Source organism: Mobula birostris, chromosome 16 (genome assembly GCF_030028105.1).
Source record: "Mobula birostris isolate sMobBir1 chromosome 16, sMobBir1.hap1, whole genome shotgun sequence".
NCBI lineage: Eukaryota > Metazoa > Chordata > Chondrichthyes > Myliobatiformes > Myliobatidae > Mobula > Mobula birostris.
Genome location: NC_092385.1, coordinates 4,363,370 through 4,386,011, shown reverse-complemented (window position 1 = coordinate 4,386,011; position 22,642 = coordinate 4,363,370). Strand labels below are relative to the sequence as shown.

General features: G+C 43.7%; 1 protein-coding gene across 2 annotated transcripts in view; it reads left to right on the top strand.

Moving 5' to 3' along the window:
* Positions 1–22,642, top strand: part of eefsec (eukaryotic elongation factor, selenocysteine-tRNA-specific) — a 491,014-nt gene that overhangs the window by 452,813 nt on the left and 15,559 nt on the right. Inside the window, exon 7 of one of the 2 annotated variants that reach the window (XM_072280243.1) lies at positions 17,443–17,656. In XM_072280243.1, coding sequence (XP_072136344.1) covers positions 17,443–17,621 — 179 coding nt within the window. In that variant the 3' untranslated portion in view covers positions 17,622–17,656. Of the gene's footprint in view, positions 1–17,442; positions 17,780–22,642 lie in introns of those variants that run through there. The other variant, XM_072280242.1, reaches the window with a different exon arrangement.

Sequence of the window (22,642 nt, the reverse complement as noted above, 5' to 3'; positions counted from 1 at the left end):
TGTCACATTACATCGAAATATACAGTGAAATGTGTTGTTTGCATCAAGTCAAATCAAGCGTGGATTGTACTGGGGGCAGCCCGCTTGTGTTGCCACACTTCCGGCATCAACATAGCACGTCCACGATTCAGTAACTGTAACTCTAATGGTGCAATGCAGAGGCGCGGTATTAATAAGTGACCTCAAGGTCATCACTGAAAGGGAATGAGTAACCACTCAGAGTCCAAGTCATGATTTGTAGAGTCAAAGAGCACTACTGCACAGAAACAGGCCATTCAGCCCATCTACTCTGTGCCAATTTATTATTCTGCCTAATCCCATCACGCTGCACCTGGACCATAGCCCTCCATACCCCATGCCCTTCCCATCCACGCACCTATCCAAGCTTCTCTCAAATGCTAAGCTTGAACTTGCATCCGCTATTTCTGCTGGCAGCTCGTTCCACATTCACACCACCCTCTGAGTGAAGAAGTTCCCCCTCAGATTTCCCTTAAATATTTCACCTTTCACTCTTAACCCATGACCTCTAGTTCTAGTGGAAAAGCCTGCTTGTATTTACCCTAACTAAACCCCTCATATTTTATCAAATCTCCCCTCATCCTCCAACGCTCCAGAGAATAAAACTGGGTAGCAGGATGGAGATACGTCTCTACTCAAGGAGGTGTAAGGTGCTCCTTCCCTCCACTGGTTATGTGACCACTGACGCCAGGCAGACAATCTCTGAAGAGTATTGATAATGGCTGGGGTCACCCGTCTTGTAAAGACACTGCCCAGAAAAAGGCAATAGCAAACCACTTCAGTAGAAAAATTTGCCAAGAACAATCCTGATCGCCCACATCGTATGACACGGCACGTAATGATGGTGATGAACCTTTTCAATCTTTCCCTATCGCTGAGGTCCTCAAGGCCCAGCAACATCCTTGTAAATTTTCTCAGTGCTCTTTGATATCTTTCCTGTAACTCTTTCCACAATGGACAAAGCATTGCACAGATGAACAGTTGTGGGACAGTGACGTGTGTGAAGTAGCTACTGAAACTGCCATTATACCAGCTGTCAGTGCAGCAGATTAATGGAAAAAGAGGTTGTGTGTCACAGAGACCCACGGGATCTCCCCTTACACCGGGGGTTAAGATTGGCTAATTCACCTCTGTAGATCAAGGCTACAAGTGCTTGCAGGAAGCTGTGACGGAGCCAGATACTTAACCACAGGCCAATTACTGTTGGGCAGGAGTCAGAATGGGAAAGAGTTCCATTCCTTGATAAGAGAGAGTGGGAACCATGCTGCAATAGTAAGGAACAAAGACCAAATGTATACAGTGTAAAAAAAATTCTGACTCAGTCTTTTCAAGTATTAAGTAATTATAAACACAGCAGTGAGAATGAGCGTGTTTGTTGCTGTTCAGCTTCCAGCACCAGGAGCACGTTTTGTCTCTTGGCTTTCATTTTGGGTAATCAGAAAAGAATGCATAAAAACAAAACTGTTTCCCGAGTGCTGTTTGTTGGTGCCATGATTAATTTAATCTTCAAACAGTTCAGCAAATTACTTCCAATTGCTGGCGTCACTTTCATGTGGAAGCCCAGACTCGGCGAGTGCCTCTGTCCAGCAGTGAATGGGTCCACAGCAGCTCAGTGGGAACTGAAGCTGTTTCCAAACAGCCCAGAGTGCCTGCAATTGCTACATAAATGGATCATGGCTTCGTGGTGCACGTTTCCAGCAAACATCTCTTCTCTTTACTCCTCTTGCTTCCCTTTCACCCATTCTTGCTCTCTTGCAGTTGTCCTCTCCCTGCTTCCTGTTCACCCGATGCGCCCAGAAATTCTTACTGCTTTCGTAAACTGTTGGGAGACTGGATTTGGAAAGGGAAAATGGAGACAAAGCAAGAAGGAAAGGATATTAAAGGGTGATTAGATTACAATAATGTTAATGCAGGGAAGGGGAAGTCGTTGACTCCAATACGATTCAGTTTAATTCCATGTCCCACAATGTGAAGTACCGTGTTCTCAAGGTCAAGCAGAGTAGCTGCAGATTTAAACCATTTCTCCAAGCCCCCCTTGTCCGCTGCCTCGGCTTTGACTCAAATCTGAAACCATTTCACCTCCCTGCATCTGTGAAGCTCTAAAAGGCCATTTGACGTAAGGCATTTAACTGGTGGCAACTGTGAAATGTTACTGGAGGGACCTGTGGACAGTTTGTCTACTGAGTACAGAACTGGGCCCTACGGCCCACTGTGTTTGTGCCAAGGATCAGGTGCCCATCTTTTCCTGCATGTAATGATGTTTCAAGGGCAGCTGCTATCCAACCGCTATAAAGATTAAAATTAGTTTTATTTGTCACGTGTACTTTGAAAAATACAGTGCAATGTGGCATTTGCATCAATGGTCAAAACAGCCCAAGGATTGTTCTGGAGGCAGCCCTCAAGTGTCTCCATACTTCTGACACCAACATAGCATACGCACGACTTAATAAACTTTGGAATGTGGGAGGAAATCAGAGCACCCAGAGGAAACACACATAGTAATGGGAGAACTTTCAAACTCCTTACTGGCAATGGTGGGAATTGAACCCTTATCACTGACACTGTAAAGCTTTACGCTACCGTACCACTTATCACTTAAGGGTTCTTTCACCTTAAAGTCTCTAATGAATTCCAGTTCATTGCACAACACCCAATCCAGAATAGCTGATCCCCTAGTAGACTCAACCACAAGCTGCTCTAAAAAGCCATCTCGTAGACATTCTAGAAACTCCCTGTATTGGGATCCAGCACCAACCTGATTTTCCCAATCTACCTACATGTTAAAAACCCCTGTGATAATTGTAACATTGCCCTTTTGGCATGCGTTTTCTATCTCCTGTCGTAATTTGTAGACCACATCCTTACCACCGTTCCTTAGCTCTGTCCGCAACATATGGTTTTATTCAATTCCTTCTGAACTTATGCCACCTCTTTCAAATGATTTGATTTCATATTTTTACCAGCAGAGCAGCACCACGCCCTCTGCCTACTTGCCTGTCCCTTCAATACAAGGCATATCCTTGGATGTTAAACTCCCAGCTATAACCTTCTTTCAGCTATGATCCAGTGATGCCTACAACATCATACATGCCAATCTGTAACAGGGCAGCAAGTTCATTTACCTTATTCCGTACACTGCATGCCTGCAGATAACGGATGTCACAGCACTAGATTAAACTAGAACTGAACTGAACTGAATATGCCTGGACTCTTTCAATTTTGTGTTTTATATTATGTGGTTTTCACTCAATTTTATTGACGTTTGTGCAATTTGGTCTTTTTTTACACATTTGGTGGGAATTTTTTCTTTGAATGCGTTCCATGGTGTTTCTTTGTTTTGTGGCTGTCTGTGGAGAAGACGAATCTCAGGGTTGAATTCTACATACATACTGTACTTTGATCATGAACGTACTTTGAATCCTTGATCTGATTACACTGCACTTTCTCTGTGATTGTAACACTTTGTTATTGTTTTACCTTGTAACCTCTCAAAGTAGCAATGTGATCAAATGATCTGTATAGATGACAGGCACAGCAAAGTTTTTCACTGGACCTTGGTACATGTGACAATAATAAACCAATTTACCAGCTTAAGTCCTTGCCTAAATATTTCTTAAATGTTATAGAGTAGCTGCCTGCTGTTTGCCTCAGGCCAGAGAAGTCTCTGTGCAAAGTAGATGCAGATTTCAACAGCTTTGAAATGAGCATTAATTGACATGTAAAATTAATGGTTATCAGAGTCCAAATTAGATTTATTTTCATTGACATGTGACATGAAATTTGTTGTTTTGCAGCAGTATAGAGCAAAGACATAAAAATCTAAAAGTTACATAAAAAATAAATAATGTTTAAACATTCTGATAGATTGCTTCAAATAGATAGATCTCTAATGGGAGAGGGAGCAGAGAGAATATCTTTGATTATGTTCAAAGTTCAGAAGTGCAAAGTTCAAAATAAATTTATTGTCAATGTACAGTATATATACGTTACTATATACAAACCTGAGATTCATGTTCTTGTGGGCATACTCAAGGAGTCTATAGAATAATAACTATAACAGAATCAATAAAAGTCCACCCACTAGGGTATTCATCTAGAGTGCAGAAGACCACAAACTGTGCAAGTAGAACAAAAAGAAATAATATAAGCAATAAATATCGTGAACAAGAGCTGAAAAGTCCTGGAAAGTGAGTCCATTTGTTGTGGAAACATTTTGATGATGGGGCAAGTGACACTGAGTGAAGCTAAACCTGGTGCTGTGAGCCCTGAGGCTCCTGTACCTTCTTCCTGATGGCAGCAGCAAGAAGAGAGCATGTCTTGGGTGGTGGGAGTCTTCGACGATGGATGTTGCTTTCCTGTGACAACTCTCCGTATAGATTGTGCTCAATGGTGGAGAGGACTTTACCCATGGTGGACTGGGCTATGTCCACTACCTTCTGGGGACTTTCCGTTCAAGGGTATTGGTGTTTCCATACCAGGCCATGATGCAACCAGTCAGTACATTCTCCACCACACATCTATAGAAGTTTGTCAAAGTTTCAGATGTCATGCCGAATCTTTGCAAACTTCTTCAGAAGTAGAGGCACTGCCATGATTTCTTCATACATGTTGGGTGCAGGACAGATCCTATGAAATGATAAAACCGAGGAATTTAAAGTTGCTGACCCTCTCCATCTCTGTTACTCTGATGCTCATGAACCTCTGGTTTCCTGATCCTGAAGTCAATAATCCCATCCTTGGTCTTGCTGACATACAGTGAGAGGACATGGGTTAAGAGTGAAAGATGAAATCTTTAAGGGGAACATGAGGGGAGAACTTCTTTCAGAGGGTGGTGTGAGAGTGGAACAAGCTGCCAGTGAATGTGGTGGATACAGGTTTAATTTCAACCATTTAAGAGAAATCTAAATAAGGACCTGTGTGGGAGGGGTATGGTCTAGGTACAGATCAATGAAATTAGGTAGAGTAATAGCTTGGTACATATTAGATGGACCAAAGGGCCTGTTTCTGTCCTCTATGATCTGGACTCAAAGGGTCACTCATTCCTTTCCAATGCTGATCTTGACATCACTGGAACTTGAGATCGAACATTTAAGAAAAGTGCTCAACCACTCTTAAAGGCATCTACCCATCTCCCCCCTATGGTGGCCCGCCTTCCCTTTCTCCCATGTTCGGCTTTCCTATCAGATTCTTTCTTCTTCAGTTCTTCACCTCATGCACCTATCACCTCTCAGCTTCTTACTTCATCCCCCCTTCCCCACACACCTGGTCTCACCTATCACCTGCCACGTTGTACTCCTTCCCCTCGCACCACCTTCTTATTCTGGCTTCTGTCCCCTTCCTTTCCAGTCCCGATGAAGGCTCTTAGCCCAAAACATCGACTGTTTATTCTTTTCTGTTGATGCTGCCTGGCCTGCTGAGTCTCTCCGGCATTTTGTGTGTGTTGTTCAGGATCTCAGCATCTGCACAATGTCTTGTGTTTATGATAATGTCAGTGCAATTTGCTGATTGCAGTCAAAATACAAGTCCAAGTTCAGTTTATTGTCATTCAATTTACTGTTAGACATATATATTGTCAAACAAAACAACATTCCTGCAGATCAAGGTGCATAACACAGCACATATAACTCACATATATAACACATAAAGTAATATTACCATAATGATCACAAATCAATTAACAAATAATAAGGTGTATTTATGACGCAAGTTACAAAGTAAACAATATAACACTACTGGCTCTTCATACATGATGAGACCTGGCTGGTGGCAGGTCGTTCAGTAGTCTGTCTTCTGGTTCCCATCCCAACAGTTCTTGTTCTAGTGCTACCGGACCTCCTGCCTGATGGACGGACGAGAGAAATCATTGATCTATGGCCTTGCATACATAGCGCTCCTGATAAATATCTCTGATGGATGGAGCAGAGACCCTGATGATTCTCTCAGCTTTCTTTGCAGTCTTTTGTAGGGACAGTCCGTCACAGATAAAGCCCTCCCCACCATTCAGCACATCTACTTGGAGCGCTGGTGCAAGAAAGCAGCATCCATCATCAGGGACCCCCAGCACCCAGGTCATGCTCTCCTCTCACTGTTGCCATCAGGAAGAAGGTACAGGAGTCTCAGGACTCACACCACCAGGTTCAGGAACAGTTATTACCCCTCAACCATCAGGCTCCTGAACGAGAGGGGATAACTTCACTCAACTTCACTGGCCCCATCACTGAACTGTTCCCACAACCTATGGACTCACTTTCAAGGAATTTCCATCTCATGTTCTCTATTGCTTATCGATTTATTTTTTTTTTCTCTTTTGTATTAGCATTGTTTGTTGTCTTTTGCACGCTGGTTGTCCATCCTGTTGGGGACAGTCTGTTATTGATTCTGTTGTGTGTCTTGTATTTACTGTGAATGCCCACAAGAAAACGAATCTCGGGGTTGTATATGGTGACATATATGTACTTTGATAGTAAGTCTACTTTGAACTTTGAGCTCTGGTTCTAGTCTCACCCAACCTCAGAGGAAAAAGGCTACTTGCATTAACCCCTCATACCCCTCAGCACTTCACGGAATAGAAGCTGAATGGAATGCAGGAAATGCTGGTACGGTGAGAGATCCTCGTGTAGGAAAATTGTTAGTCTGGCTCGACTCCACTGAATGGCCTATTTCCTGCTCAATTATACTGTATGTTTTAAAATTCCAGTCAGAGCATACTTGGTGCTCTGCCAGTAGATGGGGAGCCGGCAGGCATCTGCAGACAGCTTTTGTTTCGAAGGTTTGCCTCGAAACGCCCTTGTTGCTTCTCCCCACTGTTTACATGCAGGCCATGTTGCAATAGGGGCTGAGCACAAAGTGAGAGCTCGCAGGCATCCTCGGCACCCTTGGCCTGCTTTGTTCAGGCTGCGGGTATTTTGCCTGCTGTAATCTAGTCTGTCGCCAGTCCGGGCATTGTTGTTAAGATCGCCTGCGCCGATTGCCAGTCATCAGGCTGCCAGCGACTGTGGTCGCTGTCTTATCTCCCTGTAGCGAGCCAAAAGATCCAGAGCAGAGGCCAGAGCCTCGTATCTTCAGGTGAGTCAGCACTGCACAAAAGCAAGAATGCAAATAAGCTGGCAACGGGATGGCGGTTTGTCAACAGACGCAGTGCTGACAGGAGGGAAGTGTATTTCAACCATACTGTGAGAGAAAGAGAAAACCAAATGCATTTATCTGCTCTCTCCTCTCCCAGTCATGTTGTGTGAATCACGGTGTAAAAGCCATTCGTTCCATTGCAATTTGTCACACAGCCCCTTCGCAGACTATTAATGTGAAGTTTTCAGGACCAGATCTAGGCAATTCCTCCGTCAAGTAATTTTATTCCTCTTTATTTTAGAATCATGGATCACTACAGTACAGAAGGAGGCTCTTTGGCCCATCTAGTCTGTGCCGAATTATTATTCTGTCTCATCCCATTGACCCGCACCTGGGCCATTGTCCTCCACACCCCTCCCATCCACATATTTATCCAAACTTCCCTTAAATGTTGTAATTGATCCTGCATGAACTACTTCTGCTGCAACATGCATGGGCTCAGGGACTTGGACTGTATTTTTTTTATGTGTGACTGTATTTTACTGCTATCTGATATGTGCTGTATGTGCCTTGTGCTGTGTGTGACTGTTGGTGCTGTGTTTTGTACCTTGGCCCCGGAGGGTCGCTGTTTTATTTGGCTGTATTCATGTATGGTTGAATGACAATCGAACTTGAACTTGGATTTCTGCTGGCAGCTCAGCCCACATTCTGAGTGGAGAAGTACCCCTTCAGCGTTTCACCTTTCACCCTTAACCTATGACCTTTAGTTCTAGTCTCACCCAAAATCAGCAGGAAAACCCTGCTTGTATTTACCTTATCTGTACCCCTCATCGTTTTGTCTGCTTTCTCAAATGCTTTTTCTGTGACCTCTATCTGTCTGGTTATTTGCTTGTTTATTGGTTTATTGATATATTTAATGATACAGCGTGGAGTCGGCCCTTCGAGCCATGCCGTCCCAGCAACCCCCAACAATCCCGATTAACCCTAACCTAATCAAGGGATAATTTACAATGACCTGGAAAGTCTATGGACCATGGGAGGAAATCGGAGCACCCAGGGAAATCCTACACATTCCACAGGGAAGACGTACAAAAACACCTTGCATACGGTGCCAGAATTAAACTCCAAACTCCGATGCCCCGAGCTGCAAAAGCATCGCGCTAACCACCTTATTCTCCCTAGTGTCATCAGGATTTTCAGAGGTCACAGGTAAAAGACATGGAACATGAACAGTAGAGTACAGGAAAAAGCCCTTCGGCCTACCTTCACCTTAATGCCAAGTTAAATTTCTTCGGCCGTAGGTGATCATTATTCCTCCATTCCCCGCATGTGTCTCACTGCCTCTTAAACACCTCTATTGTATCTGCTCCCACTACCATCTCTGGCAGCCCGTTCCAGACACCAACCGCTCTCTGAGTGAAAAAAATACCTTCCCACACATCTCCTTTAAATTGTCCCCCTCTCACCCCGGTTTCCTCCCACAGTCCAAAGATATAACAGTTTCTTTTTTTAGCATGTCGCACCAGACAGTCAGCCATTTTTGTCTGTTGTGTGGTGTCAGGATTGGTCTCCTTTCGGATTAACCGGGTCATGATATGAACGTTCCTGACTCGACCCTTTTTTTTGCAAGGCCGAGTGGCTAGCTCGACGCCCAACCCAGCACGGATGGAAAGCGTGCTCGGGGGGGGGGGAGGGTGGCCCGACTTGGATTCGAACTCGGGACCCTTCGCTCTGGGGTCTGGCGCTGATGCCATTGCGCCACCAGCCGGTCATATACCAGTTGAGAGGTTAATAGGTCATTGTAAATTGTCGCGTGATGAGGTTAGGGTTAAATCGGGGGCTTGCTGGGCGGCACGGCTTGAAGAGCTGGAACAGCCTATTCCACACTGTTACTCAGTCAATCAATAAATAAAGCAAACAAGCTGTGCCCTCATATTTGACATTTCTGCTCTGAGACCAGGATGCTGACTGTCTACCCTTGTCATCGCTGATAATGACATAAAATAAAATATCTAAACTAACTGGGCCCAGGACACACGCACTCTTATGACTCAAACATTCTTTTTATTTTACTTGTGCACAAGGAGAGCATCATGGCCCCTGTCACCCACACTGTCCTTAAACTGCTATTTTTTACGCAGAGTCCTCAGCATCCTTAAGTGGGAGGGTGAACATCCAGAGGTCGTGGTCCATGTAGGTACCAATGACATGGGTAGGACGAGTGACGGGGTTCTGCAGGGGGAGCTCAGGGAGTTAGGTGCTAAATTAAAGGACAGGACCTCAAGGATTGCGATCTCAGGATTGCTACCCATGCCACGTGCTAGTGAGGCCAGAACTAGGAAGATTATGCAGTTTAACACGGGGCTAAAGGGTTAGCATCGGATTTTTGGATCGTTGGGCTCTCTTCCAGGGAAAGTAGGACATACAGAAGAGGGGGTTTTCACCTGAACTGGAAGGTTTGACCACCTTGATGGGGCTATGTTACAGACCCCCCCCCCAACAATCAGAGGAACAAATTTGTAGCAAAATCGCAGACTGCTGCAAGAAACTTTAAGCTGTTATCGAAGCTGATTTTAACTTCCACATATTTACTGGTGTTTCCATACTGTAAAAGGACTAGATGAGATAGAGTTTGTTAAGTGTGTTCAGGAAAGTTTCTTTAATCAGTACGTTGAAGTCCCAATAAGAGAGTGTGTGATACTTGATCCGCTATTAGAGAATGAGACAGGGCAGGTGACAGAAGTTTGTGAAAACCATAAGACCATAGGACAAAGGAGCAGAAGTCAGCCATTCGGCCCATCGAGTCTGCTCCACCATTTTATCATGAGTTGATCCATTCTCCCATTTAGTCCCACTCTCCTGCCTTCTCACCATAACCTTTGATGCCCTGGCTACTCAGATACCTACCAATCTCTGCCTTAAATACACCCAATAACTTGGCCTCCACTGCCGCCCATGGCAACAAATTCCATAGATTCACCACCCTCTGGCTAAAAGTGTAGCGAAACACTTTGCATCCAGTGAGCATGATGCTGTTAGTTTCAAAGTAATTATGGAAAAAGATAAGTCTGGTCCGCAGGTTGAAATTCTAAATTGGAGAAAGGCTGATTTTGATGGTAACAAAAAGGATCTGGCAAGTGTAAATTGGGAAAAGCTGTTTTCTGGCAAAGGTGTACTTGGAAAGTTGGAGGCCTTCAAAAATGAAAATTTGAGAGTACAAAGCTTGTATGTTCTGTCAGAATAAAAGGTAAAGATAACAGGTTTAGGGACGTTGGCTTTCAGGAGATATGGGTGAAGGAGGGTAGGGCTTGGAGGAACTGAACACAGGAAATTGGGACTAGCCGAGTGGACATCATGGACAGTTTGGGCCAACGGGCTGTATGCATGCTGACTTGCTCCATGATTCTATAACCTGCCCAAACGTCCTTTGAATATTGTAATTATGTCCACCTCTACCGCTTTCACTGGCAGCTCCTTCCATTTACCCATCACCCTCTGTGTGGAAAAAAATTGAAAAAATGCCCCCAAACTGAAGCTAAATTAAAATCTCAAAATGAAAGCCCTTTCAATCAAAGTTCAAGGTAAATTTTATTATCAGAGTACATATATGTCACCACATACAACCCTGAGATTCACTTTTCTGCTGGTGTACTCAGCAAATCTATAGAATAGTAACTATAACAGGATCAATGAAAGATCAACCAGAGTGCAGAAGACAATGAACTGTGCAATCAGAATATATATTATAAATAAGTGAAGTCTACATTCAGTCCCTTGGTCTTGCTGACATTGAGTGAGAGGTTGCTGTTATGACACCACTCAGCCTGATTTTCAACCACATCAAGTAGGCGCGTCCATTTTATCAATTATTGTGACTCAGGCCAATCTCTACAGATGTAGGAATAAATTATTCCCCTCTGCCATCAGATTTCTGAATGGACATTGTTCCATGAACACTACCTCAGTACTTTTGTTCTCTCTCTTTGCACTACTTGTTTAATTTCAGTTTATGTATATTAAATTAGATAAGTAGTGCAAAAAGAGAGTACATATATATACTGTATATAGTATATATGCATAGTGTAAATTCAGGTTTTTATTATTGTGTATTGCAGTGTACTGCTGCTACAAAACAACAGATTTCACAACATATTAAACCTGATTCTCGTTCTGATGTACCGTGGACAGCATTCTAACTGGTTGCATGACCGTCTGGTGCAGAGGGGGGGGGTCACTGCACGGGATCGGGGAAAGCTGCAGAAACTTGCAGACTAAGCCAGCTCCATCGTGTGCACTCACCGCCCTGGCACCCAGCAGACCCTCAAATGGTGATGCCTGGAGAAAGTATCACCCCTCTCTAATTACCCCCATCACTCAGGGCATGCCCTCTTCTCATCGTTACCATCAGGGAGGACATAGAGCAGCTGAAGACACATACTCAACGATTCAGGAACAGCTTCTTCCCCTCTGCCATCCGATTTCTGACTGGACAATTAACCCATGAACACCACCTCCCTAATTTTTCCCTCTCTTTTTGCACTACCTATTGAATTAAATTATATATATATATTTCTTACTGCAATCTAGTGTGTTTTTATTACGTATTGCACTGTACTGCTGACACAAAACAAATTTCACGACATATGCCAGTGATATTAAACCTGATTCTAATTCTCAATTACTGTCCAGAGAATACCTTCAGTATCTAATTTTAGGCCCATAAATTCTGAAGCAACATGTTCAATAAACTACTTGTGATTATGAGGTAGTAAATTGCCGAGGATCCCTTGAGAAACCGAGTTCATGTTACTTCAGTGGAGTCAGCTGTCTCTCTTACTGGCAATTAACCTTTAATCCTGAAAGGGTTAAGTCAGGCTAATGTTCAGGAGTTTTAAATATAGATCCTGTCATCTATTACTGATGCTGGAAATTAGTACAATAGATTTTTTTATTAAAATAGATGTATTCATAATAAGACCATAGGACATTGGATCAGAATTAGGCCATTCAGCCCATCAAGTTTACTCTACTATTTACTCATGGCTGATTTTAAAAAGATTAAGAAATATTTACAAGAATAAACAGTGCAATGCCTTTTTTTTTATTTAGAACAGGCCCTTCCAGTCCAGAGAGCTGCACCACTTATTTAACACTAGCCTAATCATGGGACAATTTACATAGACCAATTAACCTGCTAACTGGTATGTTTTTGGGCTGAGAGAGAAAACAGGAGCACCCGGAGGAAACCCACGCAGTTTTGGAGAGAAAGTGCAAACTTCTTACAGGCCGCACCAGAACTGAGCTCCAAACTCTAGAACTGCTCCAGCTATAATAGATTTGTGCTACCTGCTGCCTGCTACGCTATCGTGGCACCTAATTTCATTCTTACGTTCATAGTCAATGCTTTCAGTACTGTTCTATTATATTCCTACACCCCCAATAACACTGCTGCCACGCATCTTGCCCCCTGGGGTGGGACACTACAATAATAACTTAGTGACTATCTCACCCAACCCGGCCCCTCCCTCTCCAGTCGCAGAAGATCCCTACACTGTGGTCCTTCCCCACTGAGCTTTAATACATCCCTCAGCATGTACTCCAGCAGCCTGGAGCGTGCCAGCCAGCCGCATTCCTCCACGGACATCTCGATATGCTGGCAGACTCCATATTCTGTACTGTTAGTGCCCGTTCCTTGTTTAACATGATCAAGGGAATATTTTGGCCTTTCACAATTCCCCTTCAAGCGAAAGGGAGCATGTTTTGCATAACCGGAGAAATCCTCAGAAGTAGGTAGATGTGGTTGTGAGATTAGGTGGAGCTCTGTCTGCCACCTTTTGCACTTGCCAAGCAGTCCGTGATGAGCTTGCTTTAATCTGCAGACCTCCAGGCACCAGGGTCTTGTGGATGGAATCCCTTCACGATTGGTCAGATCCATGGTGGCGGCCTGCCCTAGCAATCTGTTTTCAGTCATGGGAGCAGAACTAGTTATCTGATCTGGTGTTTCAAGATAAGGTATGACTGTACATATTCAGAATACCTGCAAGGGCCTCATCTGCCTGCATACTTGCCCTCTGTTGCAGAGCAGTACAGCAGAGAAACAGGACCTTCACCTCATATATTCAGTGTTGGACTGCTATTCTGCTTCTTCCAATCAGCCTGCACTGGACCATAGCCCTCCATACCCCAAACTTATCCAAGCTTCTCTTAAATGTGGAAATTGACCTCGCATCCACTACTTTCACTGGCAGCTCGTTCCACACTCTCACCATCCTCTGAGTGAAGAGGTTCCTCCTCAGGCTCACCTTTCACCCTTAACCTATGATCTCTCATTCTAGTCTCACCCAACCTCAGTGGAAAATGCCAGTTTGCATTCACAGTGTATTTTATATATTTACTTCTTTGTTTTATACAATTTATTCCATCTACAGACTCACTTTCAAGGATTCTTTTCAACTCGTGGTCTCAGTATTATTTTTATTTGCAGAACTTGTCTTCGTTTGCACCTTGGCTGTTTGTTTATGTATAGTTTCATAAACTCTATTGTATTTATTTTTCTGTAAATGTCTGCAAGAAAATTAATCTCAAGATCGCATATGGTAACATATAAGTACTTTAAATAGTACTATAAATAGATTTTACTTTGACATTGACTTTTTCAGAATCAGAATCAGGTTATCACTGATATAAGTCATGAAATTTGCGGCAGCAGTATTAAAGTGCATTTATTATCAAAGTATGTATGCAGTGTACAACCATGAGGTTCGTCTTCCCACAGACAGTCACAAAACAAAGGAACACCATGGAACCTGTTCAAAGCAAAAACAGCACCCCCTCCCCATGCACAAAAAGCAAATCACGGAAACGGCAACAAGAACATCAATCCCCATGTATAACGCAATACATAAAAAACCTATAGATCACTATAAGAAATAGACTTATATTTCCTATTGTCATTTAATTTGTATATAAATGAACTGCTGAACGGATCCTGACCCGGATCTGGGCCGTACCCTCCAAATATCCGGACCTGCATCTCGTTTTTTTTTGCACTTTCCATTTTTCTATTTTTCTATTTATGATTTATAATTTAAATTTTTAATATTTACTATCGATTTGTAATTCAGGGAGTGTGAAGCGCAGAATCAAATATCGCTGTGATGATTAAAGCAACACACATAAAAGTTGCTGGTGAACGCAGCAGGCCAGGCAGCATCTCTAGGAAGAGGTGCAGTCGACGTTTCCTGACGAAGGGTCTCGGCCTGAAACGTCGACTGTACCTCTTCCTAGAGATGCTGCCTGGCCTGCTGCGTTCACCAGCAACTTTGATGTGTGTTGCTTGAATTTCCAACATCTGCAGAATTCCTGTTGTTCGCTGTGATGATTGTACGTTCTACTACCAATTGTTTGGTGACAATAAGGTATAAAGTATTATCATTTAATTTGTATATGTACACATATATACATGAAATTAAATTGAATAACTAGTGCCAAAAGAAAGTAAAAGTAGTGAGGTAGTGTTCATGGGTTCAATGTCCATTCAGAAATCTGATGGCAGAAAGGAAGAAGCTGTTTCGAAAATGTTGAGTGTGTGTCTTCAGGCTCCTGTACCTCCTCCGCGATGGAAGCAATGAGAAGAGGGCATGCCCTGGATGATAGGTGAGGTGGGGGGGGGGGGTTCCTTATTGATGGATTCTACCTTTTGAAAATGTTTTCGATGCTGGAGAGGATAGTGCCCATGATGGAGCTGGGTGAGTTGCAGCCCTCTGCAGCTTTTAACGACCCTGTGCAGTGTCCCCTCCATACCAGGTGCTGGTGCAGTCAGTTAGAATGCTCTGCACAGTACTTCTTAGAAATTTGCTAGTCTTTGGTGACATTACAAAGCTCTGTTTAATTATACCACATAATTTTGAGTCCCTTTATCAAATCTCCCAATTTTCCGACATTCCAGGAAATAAAGTTCTAACCTTTTCAACCTATTCAACTCCTGTGTCTGAGTTCCTCCCTGTGGTGATGGCGTGCCTTGTGCCACCTTTTCCCCAGGCTCTGCCAGTGATTGAAACGATGCCAAAGATACCACAGTTTCTGTCGTGGAATACGCAGAAATACACGAGAAGTGCTTGAACGGGGGTTTTGTTAACTCTTTCACAGCTTATTTTAGCTTTGGAAAACAGAGAATGTTTTAATGAGAAGATTCATATTCAGATTCTGATACTTCATCTCCTGACAAAAGTTTCTAAGATTATAGATAGATAGATAGATAGATAGATAGATACTTTGTTGATCCCAAAGGAAATTACAGTGTCACAGTAGCATTACAAGTGCACAGATAAAAATATTAGAAGAGAAGTAGAAAGAATAAAAACTAAATTACTACAAACAGTCTAACAGGAGGGGGTTATCACTTCCCCGGCTGTAGGTTGACTCATTATAGGGCCTAATGGCCAAGGGTAAGAATGACCTCACATGGCGCTCTTTGGAGCAGTGCAGTTGCCTTCGTCTATTACTAAAAGTTCTCCTCTGTTCAGCCAAGGCGGCATGCAGAGGGTGAGAAACATTGTCCAGAATTGCCAGGATTTTCTGTAGGGTCCTTTGTTCTACCACAGCCTCCAGTGTCTCCAGTTTGACTCCTATAACAAAGCCAGCCTTTCTAATCAGTTTATTGAGCCTGTTGGCATCACCGGTGTTGATGGCATTGCCCCAGCACACCAAACACAGAAGATTGTACTGGCAACAACAGACTGGTAGAATAATTGGAGGAGTGGCCTGCATACTCCAAAGGACCTCAGTCTCTCAGGAAGTAGAGGCGACTCTGGCCCTTGCTGTGCACAACCTCTGTGTTGGTGCTCCACTGAAGTCAGTCGTCTAGGTGCACCCCCAGGTACTTGTAGGTCCTCACCACAACCATGTCCTCGCCGTCTACAGTAACAGGGAGCAGTGCAAGCTTAAAGTCTATCAACACCTCCTTTGTCTTATTAATGTTGAGCTGCAGATGATTCAGCTTGCATCATTTGACGAAGTCCTTCACCAGGGCCCTGTATTCATTCTCCTGTCCTCCTTTATACACCCAGCTATTGCTGAGTCATTAGAGAATTTTTGCAGATGACATGACTCAGTGTTGTGAAAGATATGAGAAGCATAGACAGTATGGACAGTCAATACTTTTTCCCAGGGTCAAAATATCTAATACTTGAGGAAATGCTTTCAAGGTCAGAGGGGATAAGTTCAAAAGAGATGTGCAGAGCAAGTTTATTCTTACACTGAGAATGGTGAATGCCTGGAATGTACTGCCAGTGGTGGTGATGGTGGCAAACACGATAGAGGTGTTTAAAAGGCTCTTAAGTTGACGCGGCTTAAATGAGTCAGCTCCGGCAGACTGAGCGGATGAGATCCAATGGCCAGGAAGGTGGTACTGCAACACTTCGCGGAAAGCGAAGGGCATGACGTGTCACAGAAAAAATCATGGTCATCCACTGCAACCAAGGAAGACCCCTGTTTGTGACGCTTGTTCGTACCACTGGACTTGGACTTCTGAGGTCAAGAGAGTGGAACTGCCCCAGTTCAAATGACTTTTCCATTTTAAAAACCCTCCCGCACAGATTTCCTGTCATCGTCGGACGTGACAGACAACCACCAATTGGGCAGAGAATGGAGAGATAGGGACATTGTGTGAGCAGAAGGGATTAGTTTGGTGAAGCATTTAGTTACTAGATTAACTAATTCAGCACAACCTCATGGACTGAAGGGCCTGTTCCTGTGCTGTACTGTTCTGCGTTCTAGATTAGGTCATTGTCCTAGACATCAGAGTACCATGCAAATCCTTGCTCAGCTGAAGGAGACAGAGAACTTAGTAACACGGTACCTACACAACAACCATTCCCTCAATGTCATAAAAGACTTAGTGATTATCTTCAGGGGTGGTGGGGAGGTCAGTGCACATCATTGTTCCCTCTATGTGACCGCACAGTAACTGAAATGCTTTCACGCACATAGCCTTTGTTGCCATGCAGCTAGAATTGGACGCAGCTAGAAAAAGTTTACAAAATGTGGAAGATTTTCTTTGTTGTACTGTATTTCATTACTCCCTTCAATTAATAAATATAATCAAAAGAATGTGATTTTTCAAGTTTTCATTCTAAATATTCATAGTATGCATATTACAATTAAAACTATTTAAAGTGTGGTGCAGTGTTCAGGCCGTGTAGAAATTTCCTGCTCAGAGCAATGGTTGGTCTGCACAACTGTAGACCTGATGCAGGTTAACAGGATTAATGTAGGGAGGTATGTATTTTTGGCCAACCTGTTCATGAGGACCTGTTTCTACCACTTTCTGGCATAATGATGTGTGTTCTCTCCCCACAGATGGGCTAAGCCCAGAAACCAAGCAGCAGCTCGCACTGACCAGCAAGAAGAAAGCCAAGGGTGCAAAGGGCGACTCAGTGAAGACAGAGGAAGAGAAAAGTGATGCACAGCCCATAACCATCACCTTAGCCTTTAAGAGATACTTATTCGACCCACAGAAAAAGATGATTCAGTCTTAAAAGTGTTTATTTTCGAAGGAGAGGATTATTGAAAGGTGGGATTGGATTTAAAACCTCCTTTAAAGTTTCCTTGCCTTAAAGTTCGATTCTGGGGTGTGTTTAACCATTTTTGAAGGAATAAAATTGAAATTAATCCCTTTTGATTGCTGAAAGATCTGTTTTAAAAAAAACACTATTATTTTTTCTGATGGGTTGGTTTTCACTTCCAGCTGGCTACGCAGTTCATAGACACTGTCCACTGGCTGTTCTGACTGGTGATCAAATGTACCACATCAGCTACACCAGCACAGGCAAGGTCTGACAAGCTCCAAACACCACTGCTTGGGGAGGGCTTGCAAAATGTAAATGGGTCATATCTATACGCTGCAGGGACTGTGGACTGGTACGGTAATGTAGTGGTTAAAATAATGGTATTACAATGCCAGTGTTCAGAGTTCAATTCCCGCCGCTCTCTGTAAGGAGTTTGTACATTCTGCCCATGACCTGGAGGTTTCCTCCAAGTGCTCTGCTTTCCTCCCACATTCTAAAGACGTACAGGTTAGTGGCTTAATTGGTCACAGGGTGTAATTGGGCCAGTCGGGTTGTTTAGAGCCTGTTACAGTGCTAATACTAATAATATAAAGCATAAATTGTCCAACAAGTCTCCAGTGAGAGTGGAACAGGAGTTAACACCAGCAAAAGAAGAAAGTTAAGGCAAGTGGTTAAGCCAGGGGGAAAGGGGAGAGGGGTAGGGCGAAAGCCAGAAAACATTAAATGCAAATGGGTTGGGAGGGTTGTTCACAGGGTGAGAACTGAAACAAGATTCAAATTCAGTTTTATTTATCAGATGTACATCGAAACTTGCAATGAAATGTGTCATTTGTGTTCGCAACCAACACACCCACATTCCGGCACCACCACAGCATGCCCACAACCCTCAGCAGAACAATGCAGAACACAACAAAAGAGAATATACCAAACCAGAGAGCAACAACAGCAAAGTAAGCCCTGTTCCTCCATCCCACCTACCCACCCGTGCACACACACAGTCCCCTAACCCCCAGGCAGGCCACCTTAGCCTCCAGCCTCCAGCGGTCTTGCCAGTTTGCAGACATTTGGGGTCTGACTTCCCGAGCGAACTCACAAAGGTTGGGACAGAAGAAGCGTTACCCACAGCTGGATCAGAAATTGCTGAACTCAATAACAAGTTCAGAAGGCTGACTGAGAGATGAGCTGCTGCTCCCCTGAGCTGGGTTTCATTATAAAAGTGTACAAGTGAGGTCGATGGAAATCCTGTCCGAAGATCGCAGTCACTTGCAAACCTCCCCAACTCTCCCCTACTCCTTCTTCTTCTTGGGCCCTTAGCTCCTAGTGAAGCTTTGGCTATCGATTTTTTCCATCAACATTTCTGCAAACCATTGCATCCACTGTACAGGGTACTGGCCTATACAGCTTCACCAGAGCCCTGTTGGCCAGCCTTACCCGTTTCCACCTCTCACAATGGGGACGTAGGGTTGGATTATTGAGAGGTTCCCGCCTACTGACCCTAGGGAAAAGACAGATAGACGATAGAGGGTGGAGACCATCAGACGTTTTCATTTACTGCTTGAAGTTCAGATCCTCAGCTTATTTACCCTCTTTATACCCTTATAATTGTATATCTCTGTCAACTGCTCCTTCACTCTCCTGCACTCTGGAGAATAAAGCCTCAACCTATTCAACCTTTATTGTGGAGCAAGACGACTACAGAAGGGTTTGAAAATGAGGAATTTAAATTCAGTGCCTTGACTGATCTAACTATTGATCTATTCTATAAAGTTCGGCTAATATATCTTGGGAAACAGGCTATTTGGCGCACAAATACTTCCTGGCCGTCCTCCAATTACTTACACTTATTGACTCCTATTTTCTTCTCCCCACGTTCCCATCACCAATATTCCCTCTATGGTATGAATACACACATATTTTGCTACTAGCTCACAAAGGAATTTAAACTGCGCACAAACGATTGTCACCCTCTACCTTGTTGGCATGTTAAGTATATTTCACAATCGTACATAATTTCCTTTTCCAGTTTCTGATACAGACAGTGTTGACAACATGGAGTTTGCAATGATTTGTCTGCAGATTTTAGAACTGGCTTAATTATATTCTTTTTATTGAAGAAATTATCCAGTGAGCACACGTTGTTGTCACTGGGCAAAAAATTGCACAGCGCAAGATTTTTGCGCATACTGGTCATTACAACTTAGAGGGAACATTGTGCATGACCTGTCACCAAATTCTACAACAGTGTAGGGGCAATTTACCTGCAGACCCGCACATCTTTGGGAGGTGGAAGTAAACTGGAGCGCCTGGGGAAAACCAGAAAGAGCGTGCAAACTTCAAACACGGCAGGTCGGGATCGAACCTGGGTGTCTGGAGCAGTGAGGTAGTGGCGCTACCCATTGCACATACACAAAGGAGGCATGATCACAACAGAAAGGTGAGGTGTTAGGAGCAGTGACTAGCAGCTTGGTCATGGTGTTACGGATGATGAGGCTTTGTGAGGCAATTTAAGAGTTTACAAATGTGTAGCCAAATAGATATGAAAAATTAGGGATGGACAGGTTAGCAAAACAGAAATCTACTTTTATGTTCAATCTAACCCTTCCCTCCCACTGTCCTCCATTTTTCTATCATCCATGTACCTTAGAATCTCTTAAATGTCCCTACCTCTAAATGTATCTTAAAATTCTCCTCAATATATTAGCCTTTTACCGTCACCCCTGGCAAGGCAATCAACACACCCACTACCCTGCAAAAAACCTATCTCTGACAGCCTTCTTCTACCTTTCTCCAATCATCATATTAGACATTTCCACCCAAGAAATTCATTCCTTGTCCACTCTATGTATGCCTCTTATCTGATACTCCTCTATCAAGTCACCCCTCACTTTCCTTCACTCCAAAGAGAAAAGCCCTAGTTCGCTCAAGCTATCCTCACAGGATATCCACACTAAACCAGTCAGCATCCTGGTAAACCTCATCTTCACCCCCTCTAAAGCCTCCACACCCTTCCTATAGTGAGGCGACCAGAACTGAACACAATGCCCAAAGTGTGATCCAGAGTCGTAGAACATTACAGCACAGAATCAGGCTCTGGAGTGTCCATCTAACCAGGGTCTTACAGAGCTGCAGCATTACCTGGCAGCTCTTGAATTCAATCTCCCGACTAATAAAGGCCAACACACCACATGCCTTTTTAACCACACTGTCAACTTGTGCGGCAACTTTGAGGGATCCGTGGATGTGAACCCAAAGATTGCTCTGTTCCTCCACACTTTCAGGCATTCTTGCTCTGCCTGAGATTGGAGCCATTTCCAACCCTGCAGGTGCACTGTGCATTGATTCAGCACCAGAGACATAACTACTGAAAGGTTAATTGCTCTTGTCTAGGAGCTTGAATGTGTGGTGGCAATACACTTTGGTTGAGTATAGTTTGCATTTACACCGTCACTGAAGATTCTGTCTGCTGTGTACGTTATCCTGTGTAAACTGATCATTGTTAATCCTAAACACAAAAGATTCTGCAGATGCTGGAAATCTGGAGTAACACACACTATATGCTGGACTTAGCAGCCCAGGCAGCATCTACGGAGAGGAATAAATAGTCGACGTTCAGACCAAGACCCTTCGTCAGGACTATTTGTTAATCCTAGATAAAGAATCATAGGAAAGTACAGCATACAAACAGGGCCTTTGGCCCATCTAGTCCATGCTGCACTACTTAAACTGTCTAGTCCCATCGACCTGCACCCAGACCATAGCCCTCCAGACGCCTACTCTCCACGTACCTATCCAGTTTTCTCTCCAACATTGAAATCGAACTCACATGCACCACTTGTGCTGGCATCTTGGCCCACACTCTCACTACCCTCTGAGTGGAGAAGTTCCCTTCATGTTACCCTTAAACTTCTCACCTTTCACCCTTAATCCCTGACCTCTGGTTGTGGTCCCACTCAACCTCAGTGGAGAAAGCCTGCTTACTTTTACCCCTCATAGTTCTGTATACCAAAAATCTCCTCTCAATCTTCTACTTTCCAAGGATAAAGTGCTAACCTATTTAATCTTTCCTTATAACTCAGGTCCTCCAGTCCTGGCAACATGCTTGTAAATTTTCTCCACAATCTTTCAACCTTATTTACATGTTTCCTATAGGTAGGTGACCAAAACTACACACAATACTCCAAATTAGTCCTCACTAACGATTTATCCAACCTCAGTACAGCATCCCATTTTCTGTACTCAATACGTTGACTTATAAATGCCGATATGCCAAAAACTTTCTTTAAGACCCCGTCTACCTGTGACGCCACTTTCTAATAATTATGGACCTGGATTAACAGATCCCTTTATCCTACCACACTTCTCAGTGCCCAACCACTCACTGTGTAAGATCTACTCTGGTTAAACTGCACTTATCTGTATTAACTTCCATCTGCCATTTTTCCAGCTGGTCCAGATCCTGCTGCAACCTCTCATACTCTTTGTTGCTGTCCACTATACCCCCAGACTTGGTGTCATCCGCAAATTTGCTGCTCCAGTTAATCACATTATCATCCAGGTCGTTGATAGAAACATCGAAACGTAGAAAACCTACAGCACAATACAGACCCTTTGGCCCATAATGCTGTGCCAAACATTTACTTACTTTAGAAATTAACTCGGGTTACCCATAGCCTTCTATTTCTCTAAGCTCCATGTACCTATCCAGAAGTCTCTTAAAAGGCCCTATCGTATCCGCCTCCACCACCATCGCTGGCAGCCCATTCCACACACTCACCACTCTCTGCGTAAAAAACTTACCCTTGACATCTCCTCTGTACCTACTTCCAAGCACCTTAAAACTGTGCCCTCTCGTGCTAGTCACTTCAGCCCTGGGAAAAAGCCTTTGACTATCCACACGATCAATGCCTCTCATCATCTTGTACACCTCTATCAGGTCACCTCTCATCCTCTGTCACTCCAAGGAGAAAAGGCCAAGTTCACTCAACCTATTC